Source organism: Petaurus breviceps, unplaced genomic scaffold (assembly GCF_028583685.1).
Source record: "Petaurus breviceps papuanus isolate PSGF00001 unplaced genomic scaffold, PetGlider_PUasm1.0 37, whole genome shotgun sequence".
NCBI lineage: Eukaryota > Metazoa > Chordata > Mammalia > Diprotodontia > Petauridae > Petaurus > Petaurus breviceps.
The window spans coordinates 62,881,681-62,897,225 of record NW_027186296.1 but is presented as its reverse complement, the minus strand read 5'-3'; the positions used below and the strand labels follow the sequence as shown (position 1 = coordinate 62,897,225).

General features: G+C 36.2%; 1 protein-coding gene across 1 annotated transcript in view; it reads right to left on the bottom strand.

Annotated features, from left to right (window-relative positions):
- Positions 1-3,488: 3,488 nt before the first annotated feature.
- AGBL1 (AGBL carboxypeptidase 1) overlaps positions 3,489-15,545 on the bottom strand; it is a 995,991-nt gene continuing 983,934 nt past the window's right edge. Inside the window, exon 23 of the mRNA XM_069098544.1 lies at positions 3,489-6,487. Coding sequence (XP_068954645.1) covers positions 6,232-6,487 — 256 coding nt within the window. The 3' untranslated portion in view covers positions 3,489-6,231. The remainder of the gene's footprint in view (positions 6,488-15,545) is intronic.

Sequence of the window (15,545 nt, the reverse complement as noted above, 5' to 3'; positions counted from 1 at the left end):
GATAAAAATCTACTTGCACCCTAAAAAGTGATCTGATATAATGGATATGGCAATCTTAAAATCTTTAATTCAGTAAGCTGGGTTATTTTGAGATCTCCTTTGTGATACCAAAACTCCCCCCTCCCAAAAAAAGAACAATAGCATATGTTGAGAAGAGGGGGTTCTTACACATTTATTCCCAGTGACAGGATTTCAGAAAAAGGAAGACAAGCAAAGCTGATATCATTATTCAAAAAACATTTAGCTGTATCTTGTGAAAGTAAGCATCTTTTTGGGGTGGTGGTGATGTTCTTGGTGGCATTGATGTATATATAATGACAGTTTGGGGAAATTTTGGAAAGTGATCATAGAATCAAAGTGTATTAATAAAACTTTTTAAATATGAAAACAATACAAAAATAAAATGAACTAACATTCACTTTTTTTAAATTTAAATGCTTTATTAACTGCTGATTTACATCATTCGTTTCCGCCAGATTTTGAGTTACAAATTTTCTCCCTGTTTTTCCCCCACCCATCCCCCCAAAAGAGCAGTCCCACAGGATATCCCCACCTCCAATCTGCTCTCTCCCATATTTTCTCCCATGCATGTTTCAACTTTTCCAGTGGATCTCTATGCCTCAGAGCCTGTATATCTTTTTTCTTATTACATGTAAGAAGGTATTAATAATAGTATATATATATATATACACACACACACACACACACACACACATATATATATATACATATATTTGATTTAAACTTTCAATTCCAGATTCATTCCCTTCCCCCCCCCGCCACCCACCCCCACTGGGGAGACAAGCAGTTCAGTATAGGTTGTACATGTCTGACTAATGCAAATCAATAACATATTAGATGTATTGTAAAAGACTGACTATATTTCCCTCCCTCCTATCCCACCTCACACTTGTTCTATTCTCTACTTTGATCCTGTCCCTTTTCAAAAGTGGGTGCTTCCAACTTCCCTCCCCCCAAGCCTGCCCTCCCTTCCATCATCCTCCCTCACATCCCCTTCCCCCCTATTCTCCAGGAGGGTGAAATCCCCTATTTAGTGTGTATTTCCCTCCCTTCTCAAGCCAGATTCAATAGGAATAAGGTTGACCTATTCCCTTTTGCCTTCCTATTCTTCCCCTCCATTGTAACCATTTTCCCTTGCCTCTTCTGTATGAGGTAGTTTGCCCCACTCTGTCTCTCCCCATTTCCTCTCATTATATTCCTCTCACCTCTTAATTTCACCTTTTAAGTATCATCCCTTCCTGTTAAATTGGTCCCGTGCCCTCTATCTATGTATACCTGTAAACGTTTATACATACATTCACATATGTATTCATATGCCCGAATACCCTCATATAAAGAGATATATATATATATATATATTTCTAATCCCTTCAACTACTGAGAAAAGTTTCATAGGTTACAATTATTGTTTTTCCATATAGGAATGTTAATAATTCAACTTTGGCCAGGTGGCTCAGCGAGCAAGAGCACCGGCTCCAGTGCTGGGACGACCCGGATCAAATCCGGGCCCAGACACCCAGCACCACACCCAGAAACAACAACCGGCCATGCAACCCCGAACAAGCCACTCAACCCCGATTGCTTAAAAAAAATAAAAAATAGTTCAACTTTGATAAGTTCCTTATGATTTCTTTTCCCTGTTTACCTTCTCATGCTTCTCTTGCTTCTTGTATCTGAATGTCAAATTTTCTGTTCAACTCTGTTTTTCTCAGCAAGAATGCTTGAAAGTCCTCTATTCCACTAAATGACCATATTTTCCCCTGAAACATGATACTCAGTTTTGCTGCGTAGGTGACTCTTGGTTTTAATCCCAGCTCCCTTGACCTCCAGAATATCATATTCCAGGCCCTTCGATCCCTCAGTGTAGAAGCTGGCAGATCCTGGGTTATCCTGATTGGGTTTCCACAATATTCAAATTGTTTCTTCCTGGCTGCTTGTAATATTCTCTTCTTAATCTGGGAATTCCGGAACCTGGCTATAATATTCCTAGGAGTTTTCTTTTTGGGATCTTTTTCAGGAGGTGATCGGTGGATTCTTTCAACCTCTATTTTGCCCTCTGGTTCTAAAACATCAGGGCATTTTTCTTTGAGAACTTCCTGGAGGATGCTTTCCAGGCTCTTACTTTGGTCATGGCTCTCAAGCAGTCCAATAATTTTTAAATTCTCTCTCCTGGATCTATTTTCCAGGTCAGTGGTTTTTCCCATGAGATATTTCACATTGCCTTCTATTCTTTCACTTGTTTGGATCTGTTTAACAGCATCTTGATTTCTCATAAAGTCATTAGCTTCCATTTGCTCCAATCTAATTCTGAAGCAATGATTCTCCTCAGTGAGCTTTTGACATTCTTTTTCCATCTGGCAAATTCGACTTTTTAAGGCATTCTTCTCCTCATTGCCTTTTTGAGCCTCCTTTGCCATTTGAGTCAATCTGTTTTTTAAGGTATTATTTTCTTCAGTCAGGCTGTTGACTCTCATTTCATAATTTTCTTGCATTGTCCTCATTTCTCTTCCCAATTTTTCCTCCACTTCTCTTATCTGCTTCTTAAGGTCCTCTATGGCCTGTAACCAGCTTGTATTTTCCTTTGAAGCTTTTGGTGCAGGAGTTCTGACTTCGCTGTTTTCCTCCTGTTCCATGCCTTACTCCTTCTTGTCCCCAAAATAGGAGTGTAATGTTGGAATCTTCTGTCTGCTTTGTTTCCTTTGCCTGCTCATTTTGCCACTCAATGACTTTTGGGCTTTTTGCCACAGTAGGACTCTGCCACCAGACAGGGGAGTTTTCGTCCCAAAAGCTGGGGTTTTCTCAGCTGCCGGAGGTATTGGATGGGTGCCCTCTCTGAGGTCTCCACACGCTCTGGCAAGCTGGACACACACCCTAGGACCTCCACCCTAGACTGCAATCCAGATCCAAGCAGGTTAAAGCAAGAGCGATTACCCCTCAGACTGGTGCTTGGTCCCCCTACACTCTGCAGGCCAGGAGCTGAAGCCGCCACATGGCGCTGGCAGGCTGTGCTGGCATCTCAGCAGTTTCTCGCTCTGGGGGTAAAAGCCACGCACTCCCACTTCCTGGGTCCCAAAGTCCAGACTGCACTGGCCTCTCACCTTGTCCTTCGCATCTCTGTATTGATAAATCTGGAAAGGGCCACAGCTGCTGCTGATCTGGAGTCCCTCTGGCTGGCGGCTGGTCAGGCCCGCCCTGGGGCTAAAGCCTTGGCGTGGGGCTGGGCTCGGCTCCCAGAGCGCTGTGCTGGCCGATTCCTGCCGGCCTGCCGGGCTCTCAGCGGGAGGTTAGCTTCTCTGTGTCATTTTGTGGGTTCTGCAGCTCCAAAGTTTGTTTAGAGTCCCCTTTTTACATGGATTGGGGAGGGTGGAAGCCGGAGCCGTGGGAAGGACGTGCTTCTACTCCGCCATCTTGACTCCGTCCCTTAACATTAACTTTTAACTGGAAAATGATACAATCACTTTTTTAAAGTCTACAGACTGCTTTCTTTATTTGTATTAATGTATTTCACCATTTCCACAACACAGAAAATACAAGGCCATCCTATTTGCCTGTTAAGCCCACAGCACACTGGGAGTTAATATTTAATAAAATTGCAGTTGCACTTGTTACAGTTATCTATTGAATGAACTCAACACAATTTTTTTCAAATTCTAGAAACAAAAACAATTAGAAACAGGAAGATTGCTAAACAGGGTCTTGAGATTTCATAGGCTGAGGAAGATGTGATTCTAGGGGTCTAGGACTCAAGACCAATAATCCAGCCTTTGGAAGAAGCAGAACCTCATAAGGTTCATGGTTCTCTACTTTCACATGGACTAGCTGGCCTGAAAGTGAGGAACAGGTCAAGCAGCAGATAATGGTAAAACCATTGATATGCTTGAGCAGATTCTAAGTGGCTGAGAGCTGATTGTTGAATTTTCAGAGATTAGGAAGTACTTACAGCTCAGAAATTGGAAAATGCTAAAAATCATGGCTGGATTTATTGTTTTATTGATTGTCTAGACTTTGAAATGTGTCAAAGATTAATTTTTAAAAATCAGATTAAACTTAAAGTATGTAATGCATGTGTTTTTTCTCCCCTAGAGAGCCAGTTGTTAAACATTTACCAGCACACCACTGAGTAGCACCCCAATTTTGAGACGAAGATATAATCTGCCCTCTGGACAATGGTTCTTCATCATAAAATACTAATTAGGAGAAAAGGGTTCTTCTTCTGATTTAAAACACTCATTCAAAAGACAAGACATCTGAAATAAGAACCTTACACCTATACTGGTAGAAATTTGTCCAAAGCTGGACACCTTCTTTGATTTTTTTAACTACATCTGTGTCTCATTACTGTCTCAGGTTTCCTGGCATTTCTGAGTGATTTCATTTGACTATGAGATCCGCAAAGCATGCCTTCTAGACCAATTCACCATAGTGGTTTGGCTAGGAAAAAAAGCTGTCTGAGTTCACTAAACAGCTGTTCTGAGGATATGGAGTTCATTTGGTTGTGTTAAGTTATTGAACTTAGTGAATTGTCCTCCCGTACAGGAAATAGTCTAGTCAGATAACTAGTGAAGTGTGACTTTGCCATTCTTGACGTTAGAGATTGACAACTCTGTTCCCTCCGAGTCCTCTTGCTGCCAAATAATGCCCAGCATTATCAGACAGTTCTGTGTTATCACTGTGCTTGGCAAACTTTATGTTTAGGCCAGTTCTCAACAGTCCAAACATCACTTTACCTCCTTCCCCAAGTAAAGTATATCTACCTTCAGTACCTTCCCTTCAGAACCCAAAGTGACTAGAAATACATCAGAGAAATTAATTGGGCTCAGGTGCTAAATGGATTATAGTAGTTTGGTTCTACCCCTTATAGCATTTTTCACTTTACTGTGGCTTTCAACTCTCTAACATACAAGAGTCACATGAAAATTTGGGGACGCTATGTATGGTTATTGGCAAAGAAATAATTGGCAGAAAAATGATCCTTTTGATCAATCAAATTACAGTACGTAGCCAGTTGCCATGGCACTATGTGTCAACTTTCATTCTGTGGATTCCTAATTGCTATTTGAAGTGGATTCTTTCTCTATGTCACTATGTGGCTGAGTAGTTAATCATCTGTACACCAGATAGCTTAATAATGAATTAATACCACCACTCAGTCAGTTAGTAATGATGATAGAAAGAAGGAACAAGCATAGTTTCTTCCTTCTATGTTTTTAATGTACCCCTTAGCTATTTCTGGGACCCCTTTAGAGAACAATGTTTGAAGACATAATCTTACTTGTGGTCTTTCTATGGGAGTCCTCATTTTCCAAATATTTTTGAAGGTATATATAAAATATATAATGAATAATTAAATACATTCAGGATTGGGGCATTTTCATAACCATTGACCAAAGACTGTAGTAGATGTATTGCAATGTTAGAGTAGCTTATGATCCTTGTTATGGATAGTAGAAGTTAGCAAGGCAAAAAGACTAAGAGTCTGCAGAACACACATAATCCTTAATAATCTAATACAAGGCAGGTCTGAGGGAATCATTCAAAATTTCTTAGAATTATTACTAAGAAAGCGAGAGGAAAAAAAGCTGATTTTTCTATATGCCCATGCTTCTATTACTTTGGACATAAGCTGAGGAAGAATTCAAGAGATTAATGGCTACCTAAAAATTGAATTTCTAGGCCAGAATGGCAAATTCTTTAAGGGGCTCCAAAGTCCCTATAAAATTATATAAACTATGTGTGACTGTTTATGTATGTATGTATATATGTATGTATTATTGGCTTACACAAAGAAAATTATCTAGTTAACCGAGTGGTTAAATATGACCTTGCCATTCCAGAAATTTGGGGTCTCACATAATTTTCTTGCTGTCATCTGCAAATGTGTGTGTTTATAGACACACATATACATATATGTACATATATTGTTAAAATTAAATTGATTTTTAATCCAAGTAAAATCTCAATAAATTCAAGTCACTAGGTTAATAAGAATTATGTCTTTGAGTTCTGAAAAATGGTAATATGCATGTATGTATATGTGTATATGTGTGTGTGCTTGTGTGTGTATGTATGTATGAGTGTTTATTTGCATGGCAAATCTAGAAGTACATCTAGTCTCAAAGTGGCACCTAGAAAACACTTGATTATTGTCCATGCAGTGCTACCATTAACCTATATTTTTCCTCTTGATAATACCTCAGTTGTCTCTGATGGTCAAGGGGAAGTTCTGTATTTTCTTGTACAGTGTTTGGAAACATAAACCTCAGGGCTACTAAGTGACCTGTTATCTACACCATTTTTGTCTTCCCCATCTCCTACAGTTTCTGTCAAGGCCATCTCCTGGATCTGTCGATCAAGTTCATGGATGTCTGTTTCCTGATCTGAGGAGCAGTCTGTACTATAATCAATTTCTTCCATACAAGGAGGCTCATCATCCAATTCCACATCAGTGCTGCTGCCACTGCTGCTCCTGCCACAGGTTCAGCCAAGGATGAATAGGAGATGGTGGAGAAATAGACAAGAATATAACAGAGACACAAAGAGACCAAAAAACAGAGAAACACAGAGAGAGACAGAGAGAGAAAGAGAGAGACAGAGAGAACAGGGAGAGAGACAGAGACAGAGAGAAAGAGAGAGAGAGAGAAAGAGAGAGAGAGAGAGAGTTAACCAAAAGAAATGCTTTCTAGTGATTCAAACAGGAACTTGTATTATAATCCTCATTGCCTCTAATGCATCAAAAGAAATGAATGAGATCTATTTAAATTCCTAGGTCCTCACAAGGTCTATCTGTTATTATGCTGGCAAAGAATACAAACTTACCAGTTGTCAAACTAATACAATTCAATAAGCACTTATGAAGAACCTACTGTATTTAAAACTATGTACTAAACCAGTGATGGGGAATCTGTGACCTCAAGGCCACATGTAGCCCTCAAGATGCTTGAGTGTAGCCTTTTGATGGAGTATATGTTGTACAGAACAAATCCTAGAATTTGTTATGTGAAGTGTTTTGTTTTGTTTTGTTTTGTTTTGGAGGGCAATTGGGGTTAAATGACTTGCTCAAGGTCACATGGCTAGTTTTTATGTTAAGTGTCTGAGCTCGGATTTGAACTCAGGTCCTCCTGACTCCAGGGCCAGTGCTTTGTTCACTGCCCCACCTAACCACCCTTTATGTGAAGTTTAGATTGAGTAAATGGGTTGCACTTGAGGACCAAGAGGGCCACATGTGGCCTCAAGGCTATAGGTTCCCCCTTCTTATACTAGACACTGAGGACACAAAAGCTATATAGAAAACAATACTAGAATTATGACTTTGGAGCTAGATGGAACCTCAGGAGTTATGCAATCCAAACCCTTCATTTCATAGAGGATACTTCAATCAAAGAAGTTTAAGAGACTTACCCAAGGTCACATAGCCAGTGCAAGTTATCTGACATTTATTAAGCACTTCTTATGTAACAGGTACTGTGATAAGTACTGAGTATCATTGTGTGATTGGGAATTAACTCCTCTCCAAGGTCTTTTCCACTGTATTATAAACACAAGCAGCTAGTAATACTGGGGACAGAACAAGGAATTCTGAGAAGTGGAAGTAAAGGAGTGAATATCAGGTAAAGAGGACAGCCTAAGCAAAATAGGATGCATAGTATTTTATTATGAATAAAATTTATATGTATCTCTTCTTTCTAGCCCAAATATCCTACACCTGATACATCATACATTTTAGCCAAAATTAAACCAATTTTATTATTAAATTTGAGTCACAGATTAGGAAGAATTATTTCCTTGGATTCTAAAAGAACAGTTACATTTGATTGGAGCATTATCCTTGGTGACATTTTAGAAACTGTGGAAACAGGGAGATATATCACCAAATTGGAGAACAAATGTCTTAATTTTCATAAAAGGGAAAAGTATGTGATCTATAAACTTTAGTTCAGTGATCATTACTTAAAGTCTTATCAAAATTCTTGACTATGTTCTGAGATTTGATTAGTAAACCTCTCAAAATGGGAGTAGAGACTATGAAGATCCAGGATGGCTTCATCAAAAACAGGTAATCAGATTAATTTTATTTTATTTTTTGACAAATTTTTGAACATAGAGTGGTTAAAAGGAAAAGCATTGGAATTATATAATTTATTGATATTTTAGCAAAGCATTTGATAAAGTGTACTTATAGTATAAGTGCAAAAATTAAAATGTAATTGAGAAATAGTCAAAATAAATAGAAATATAATAAAACATATAAATATTTCATTTTTAAAACTAAGTCAGGAAGATGGTAGAGAGAAGCTATAAACTTGCCTTAATTCTCCACAGTTTCCCTTGGAAACATTAAACCAAGCCTGTAAACAGATTCTGGCATGACAGAATCCAAAAAAAGATGGAGTAAATCAACTTTCCAGCATAAGATAACTTAGAAGGACTTCAGGAAGGGTCTTTCTCACTTGGGTAAAAGGGGAGCAGAGCCCAGCATATATAGTATCCCAGGAAACTCTTAGGCATACTGCAGATCAGCAACCTAGTTCCCTTTGTCCTGGCTCAGCAGGGTACTGACACAACAGCCAGCTAAGAGGCATCCAACCCAAGTGCAGAAGACAAACTGTCAGCCCCAGAACCCTAGCACATGAGGCAGGAATTATCCAGGGTTTGCAAGCACAGTGAGCAGGCCACCAGTACATGAGACCATGGCATGGGAATACAGTGACCAGACCCCTGGTATCCAGTCCAAGAAGCATAGGACAGTGCCCCCTCTGCCCCAGGAGCAGAGTTATACTTGTAAAAATGAGCAAAAAAAAAAAAAACAACCCTGACATATGAAGCTGTTATGGTGACAGGAAAGATTAAAAAAAAAAAGAAAAACTCATAAGAGGACAATAATGTCAAAATGCCTAGGTGTGGAGCCTCAAAGGGGAATATGAATTGATCTCAAGCCCCAAAAGTTTTCTTGGAAGAGCTCAAAAATTATTTAAAAAAAAACAAATAAGGGAGGTAGATGAAAAACTGGGAAAAGAAATAAAAGTTATGGAGGAGAATTATGAAAAAAAAAAAGAGTCAATAGTTTGGAAAAGGAAGCATAAAATTTGACCGAAGAAAACAACTCTTTAAAAATAGAAGCTAAATTAGAGGGGAAAATTCCACTGAAGTAAACAATTCCTTTAAAACTAAAACTGGTCAAATGGAAAATGAGATACAAGAAAATAATTCCTGAAAAATTAGAATCGGGCAAGTAGAAGCTAATGATATTATGAGACATAAAGAATCAATTAAAAAAATTAACAAAACAAAACAAAATAGAAGAGAATGTAAAATACCTCAATGGAAAAACAACTGACATGGAAAATAGATTCAGGAGACATAATTTAAGAATTATTAGACTATCTGGAAAATGTTGCAAAAAAAAAAATAACCTACACAGGAACTTTCAAGAAATTATAAAGGAAAACTGCCCTGATATCCTAGAACCAGAGTGTAAAATGGTCAGTGAAAGAATCCACCAATTACCTCCTGAAAGCAATACCAAAAGGAGAACTTCAAGAATGCCATAAGGAACTAGAAAGAAACAATTCAAGTATCATGGAGTCACATTCAGGATTACACAAGACTTAACAGCTTCTACCTTAAATGACTGGAAGCCTTGAAATTTGATAATCTAGAAGACAAGGGAGTTTGGATTGCAGCCAAGAATCAGGTGCACAGAAAAAGTGAGCATAATCATGCAGAGGGTAAAGATGGACATTCAGTGAAATAGGGGAATTTTAGGGTGGCTAGATGACTCAGTGAAAAGAGCACTGGCCCTGGAATCAGGAGAACCTGAGCTCAAATCCAGCCTCAGACACTTAACACAAAAACTAGCCATGTGACCTTGGGCAAGTCACTTAACCCCAACTGCCCTCCAAAACACACAAACACACAAATAGGGGACTTTCAAACTCTCCTGATGGAAAGACCAGTGCTGAACAGAAAATTTGATAAGACTCAAGAGAAGCAAAAAAAAGGTAAATAGGAAAAAAAAACATGTTATTTAGTAAGATTAAACTGTTAACATCCTTATACAGGAAGATAATATTTGTAACTATTGACAACTTATCTTTAGAAGGAGTATACATAAACAGAAGGTATGGGTATAGGTTCATTTTTATGTGAGGATATTAAAAAAAATTAAGGGATGAAAAAAGCATTGTACTGGAAGAGGAAATGAGGAGGTCGAATAAGGAGAATTACATCACACCAAGAGGTGCAAAATACCTATTATGACAGAAAAAGATGGGAGGGCATTAGCATTATTTGAACAGCATTGGTATTGGATTTGGCTCAAATAGAAAATAACATTCACACTCAATTGGGCATAGAAATATATCTTAATGTATAGGGAAGTAGGACAGCAAAGGGGAACGAAAAAGAAGAAAGGGCTGATAGAAGGGAGGGCAGTTTGAGGGAAGCAGTGGTAAGAAGCAAAACAGTAGTGAGAAGGGACAGGGTGAAAGAAGAGAGGAAAGTGTAACCAGGGGGAAAAACAGGATAGAGGGAAATACAGAGTAAACATAACTGTGAACATGAATGGGATGAACTATCCCATAAAATGGAAGCAGATAGCAAAGTGGATTAGAAATCAAAATCCTACATTATGTTTACAAAAAGACACCTTTATAACAGACATACACACAGAACAATAGTAAAAGGTTGGAGCAGAATATATTATGCTTCAGTTGAAGTTAAAAAAAGGGGGAGTGTTAGCGATCCTGATCTCAGACAAAGAAAAAAGCAAAAATAAATTAAATGAGATAAGGATGGAAACTGCATCTTGCTAGAAGATGCCACAAACAATGAAATAATATTATTACTAAATAAATTTTCACCAAGGGGCACAGCATCCACATTCTTAGAGAAGAAACTGCGTTACAGGAAGAAATAGAAAAAAAAAAAACTGTACTTGTGGTGGAATCTCAACCTCCCCCTCTCAGAACTAGATAAATCTAGCCACAAAATAAACAAGAAAGAAGTTAAAGAGGTGAATAGAATTTTAGAAAATTTAGATAAAATAGACCTATGGAGAAAACTGAATGGGGATAGAAAGGAATATATCTTTTTTTTCAGTGGTTTATGGCACTTTCACACACACACACACAAACACACACACATACATACACACTGATCATGTACTAGGGTATAAAAAGCACACATTCAAATAAAGACAGAAATATTAAATGAATTATTTTCATATTATGATCAAATATAAATTACATGTAAAAAGTGTCATAGAAAGATAGATTAAAAATTGATTGGAAATTAAATTATCTAATCCTAAAGAATGAATGAGTCAAACAACAAATCCTAGAAACAATCAATAATTCTATCAAAGAGAAGGACAATGATAAAACAATGTACCAAAATTTATGAGATGCAGCCAAAGTAGTTCTCAAGGGAAGTTTTATATATCTAAATGTTTACATGAATAAAATAGAAAAAGGGGAGATCAATGAATTGGGTATCCAACTAAAAATGCTAGGAAAAGAACAAATTAAAAATCACCAATAAAATACCAAATTTGAAGTTCAGAAAATCAAAGGAGAGATTAATAAAATTGTAATTCAAGCAAACTTTTAAAGTAATGAATAAAACTAAGCTGGTTTCATGAAAGAACTAAAAGATAGACCTTTTTTAAACTTTATTTTAAAATAAAGAAGAAAACAAAATTTCAACATCAAAAATGCAAAGGGTGAATTCACCACCAATGAAGAGGAAATAAAAGCAATAATTACAAGTTATTTTGCCCAACTATATGCCAATAAATCTGAAAATCTAAATGAAATAGATGAATATTTTAAAATATTTCTTGTCCTTATTAACAGAAAAGCAAATAATACAATTAAAAAACTACATTTTAGGAAAAAGAAATTAAAGGAGCCATCAATAAACTTCCTAAAGGAAAAAAAATCAGGGCCAAATGATTTACAAGTGAATTCTACCACACTTTTAAAGATCAATTAATTCCAATATTATATAAACTCTTTAGAGAAATAGGTGAAAAAGGAGTCTTGACAAATTCTTTTTATGACACAAATATGGTCCTGATACCTAAACCAGGAAGAGTCAAAAAAGGAAAAAAAAATTTATAAACCAATTTTCCTAATGAATATTGACACAAAAATATGCAATTAAATATTAACAAATAGATTATAGTGATTTATAACATGGATAATATGCTAGGACCAGGTGGGATTTATAACAGGAATTCAGGCTTGGTTCAATATTAGGGAAACTATCAGCATTCTTGACCATATCAATAACAAAACCAACAGGAATCATATGATTATCTCAATAGCTACAGAAATGCTTTTGACAAAATGAAACACCCATTCCTATTAAAAGTACTAGAGAGAATAGGAATAAATGTTCTGTTCCTTAAAATGATAAGCAATATCTAAAATAATCAGAAAGCATCAAGTAACAGGGATATGTTATGTGCATTCCCAACAAGATTAGGGGTGAAATAAGGATGCCTATTATAACAATTATTCAATACTGTAGTAGAAATGTTAGCTTTATCCATAAGAAAAAGAAATTAAAGAAATTAGAATAGGCAATGAGGAAATGAAACTATCACTCTTTTCAGATGATATGATGGTATACTTAGAGAATCCTAGATAATCAACTAAAAATTACTTGAAAAAAATTAACAACTTTAGCAAAGTTGCAGGAAACAAAAGAAACCTACACAAATCATCAATATTTCTATATAGTACCAACAAAACCTAGCAGCAAGAGATAGAAAGAGAAATTCCACTTAAAATAACTGTAGACAACATGAAGTATTGGGGAGTCGACCTGACGAGAGAAACCCAGGAATTATATGAGCACAATTAAAAAAAAACTTTACACACAAATAAAATCAGATATAAACAATTGCAAAAAATATAAATTGCTAGTGGATAGTCCAAGTTAATATAATAAAAAATTATAATTTTACCTAAATTAATTTAATTATTCAGTGCCATACCAATCAAACTACAAAAATTTATTTTATAGAGATAGAAAAAAAAAAAACAATAACAAAATTCATCTGGAAGACCAAAAGATCAAACAATATTAATGAGATGTTAATACATTGCTGGTGGAGTTGTAAACTGATCCAACCATTATGGGGAAAAAATTAAGAACTATGCCCAAAGAAAAATCAAACTGCAAATTCTTTGATCTAGCAATACCAATACTAGGTCTGTATCCCAAAGATATCAGAAAAAAATATCTATACCAGTTCTTTGCATGATGGCAAAGAATTGGAAATCGAGGGGATGCCCATCAACTGGGAAATTGTTTGGTATATTAATGTAGTGGACAACTATTGTTCTGTAAGAAATGATGAGCAGGCAGATTTCAGAAAAACCTGGAAAGACTTATATGACCTGATACTTAGTATAGTGAGCAGAATCAGGAGAACATTGTGCACAGTAACAATAACATTGTTTGATGATCAACTTTGATAGACTTAGCTCTCCTAAGCAATACAATTATCCAAGACAATTTCAATTGATTACTGATGGAAAATGCTATCCATATCCAGAGAAAGGACTAGGGAAGTCAAATCATACTATTTTTATTGTTTTTTTCTTTCTTTTGTGGTTTTTTAAAAATTTTGTTCTGATTCTTCTTTTACAACATGAGTTATGTAGAAATATGTTAAACAAGACTGTACATAAATAACCTATATCAGATTGCTTGCTGTCCTGGGGAGCAGGAAGGAAATGGATACAGGGAGAAAAATATGGGACACAAAATCTTACAAAAATGAATATTGAAAACTATCTTTACATGTAATTGGAAAAAAACAAAATACTATTAAGGTCAATTTAAAAAAATATACAAATCCATCATGATTTGGCTTAAAAAAACAAACATTGTCAGTATACAATATCCAACTGACACTTCTACTATTCCTGTGAACAAGATGTATAGGTATGGGCTACATCATGGTAAAGTTAAATGAATTTAGAATTTGTTGATGGGCTAGAATTAAAAGATAGCTATTTCAATGTCAAAGTAGGGGAAGGTATCCAACAAAGGGTATCTCAGATCTGTTATTAACCTATGATTTTTAAAGCTTATATCAATTACTTACATAACCACATAGATAACACAATTAACAGAGTTGTAGGTAATACAAAGCTAAGAGGAATAGTAAACATATTAGATGATAGATACCATATCCAAAATTAAGTTGATGCTGGGCCAAAAATAACATGACAAAATTTAATGAGTATAAAAGGTAAGTTCTTCATTGTGTGTCTAAAAAAATCAGTATCACAAATGCAACATAGGGGAAACAAGATTCAGTAGCAGTTTTCCTTAAAAAAATAAGGTCCAGAAGATTGGTTTACTGAATATTCAATATAAGTAAAGAGGGTTAGATGGAAGCCAAAGCAGATAATGAAGTCTTGGACTACACTAAAAAGGGGGAAAGACAACTTAAATGTCCTCTGCCCTGGTCAGATCCCTTCTGAAGCATTGTGGTTAGTTCTGGGAACCAGCTTTTTGGAAGGATACTGATGTGCTGGGGAGAGTGCAGAGGATAACAAAGAGAATAAAGAGTTCATGTTTTATGAGGATCAGTTGAAAGAACTAGGAATGTTTAGCTTGAGGAAGAAAAAATGAAAAGGAGACGTATTAACTCTCTTTAAGTATTTTCAAGGCTGTCAAAGGAGAAGGTCCACTTCTTTGTACCAGAAGGCAGAGCAAGAAGCAATGATCAGAAGTTAAAGAAGTGATTTAGGTTTGTGGTAAGGAAAAGCAACATCCAAAATTATGACCACACACACACACACTCACACACACATACTGAACAATTAGATCTATCCCAAAATTGAATGGACTGCTTCTAAAAGGAGTGAGAATCCTCTCACTGAAGATCTTTAAGCAAAAAGTAGATGATGGCTTACTGTGTTTGCAGTGGAAAAGATATTTGATCAGGTACAGAAAGGAGTCATTGGTGATTGAGGTCCCTTCCAACTCTTATTTTTTATAATTCTGTGACCAGCCCAAATGGTCCTCATTGTCATATGGTCATGTGAATCTGTGGACTTCAGTTCTTAAACAGATATCACACAGATTATCATCTGATTTTGGTCTCAGAGTAATGATCTTCTACACCAGTGGTGTCAATCTCAAATGGAAAGGTGGACTCTAAGCCAGACATAATGATCCCCGCAGGCTACATACTGACAGTTTTGAAATAAAATGTAATTTATCTTTTATTGTATTTCTACTTATTTTGTTAACTATTTTTCAATTACATTTTAATCTCTGCACTTATACTGCAATCTGCCAACAGGAGTGTTTTTGACACCTCTCCTCTACATCTTGATTCTTTTGGCCATAGGGTGAAGTTTTGGGGCTCTTTCTCAAAACAATTTTCCTTAATGAATAAAATCAAATTAAAAGTCTTATAAAATAAATAAATTATATTTAAATAGCTATCTGTGACTATATATTTGTATAACAGACCCCCTGGTTAAGAACCCCCACGA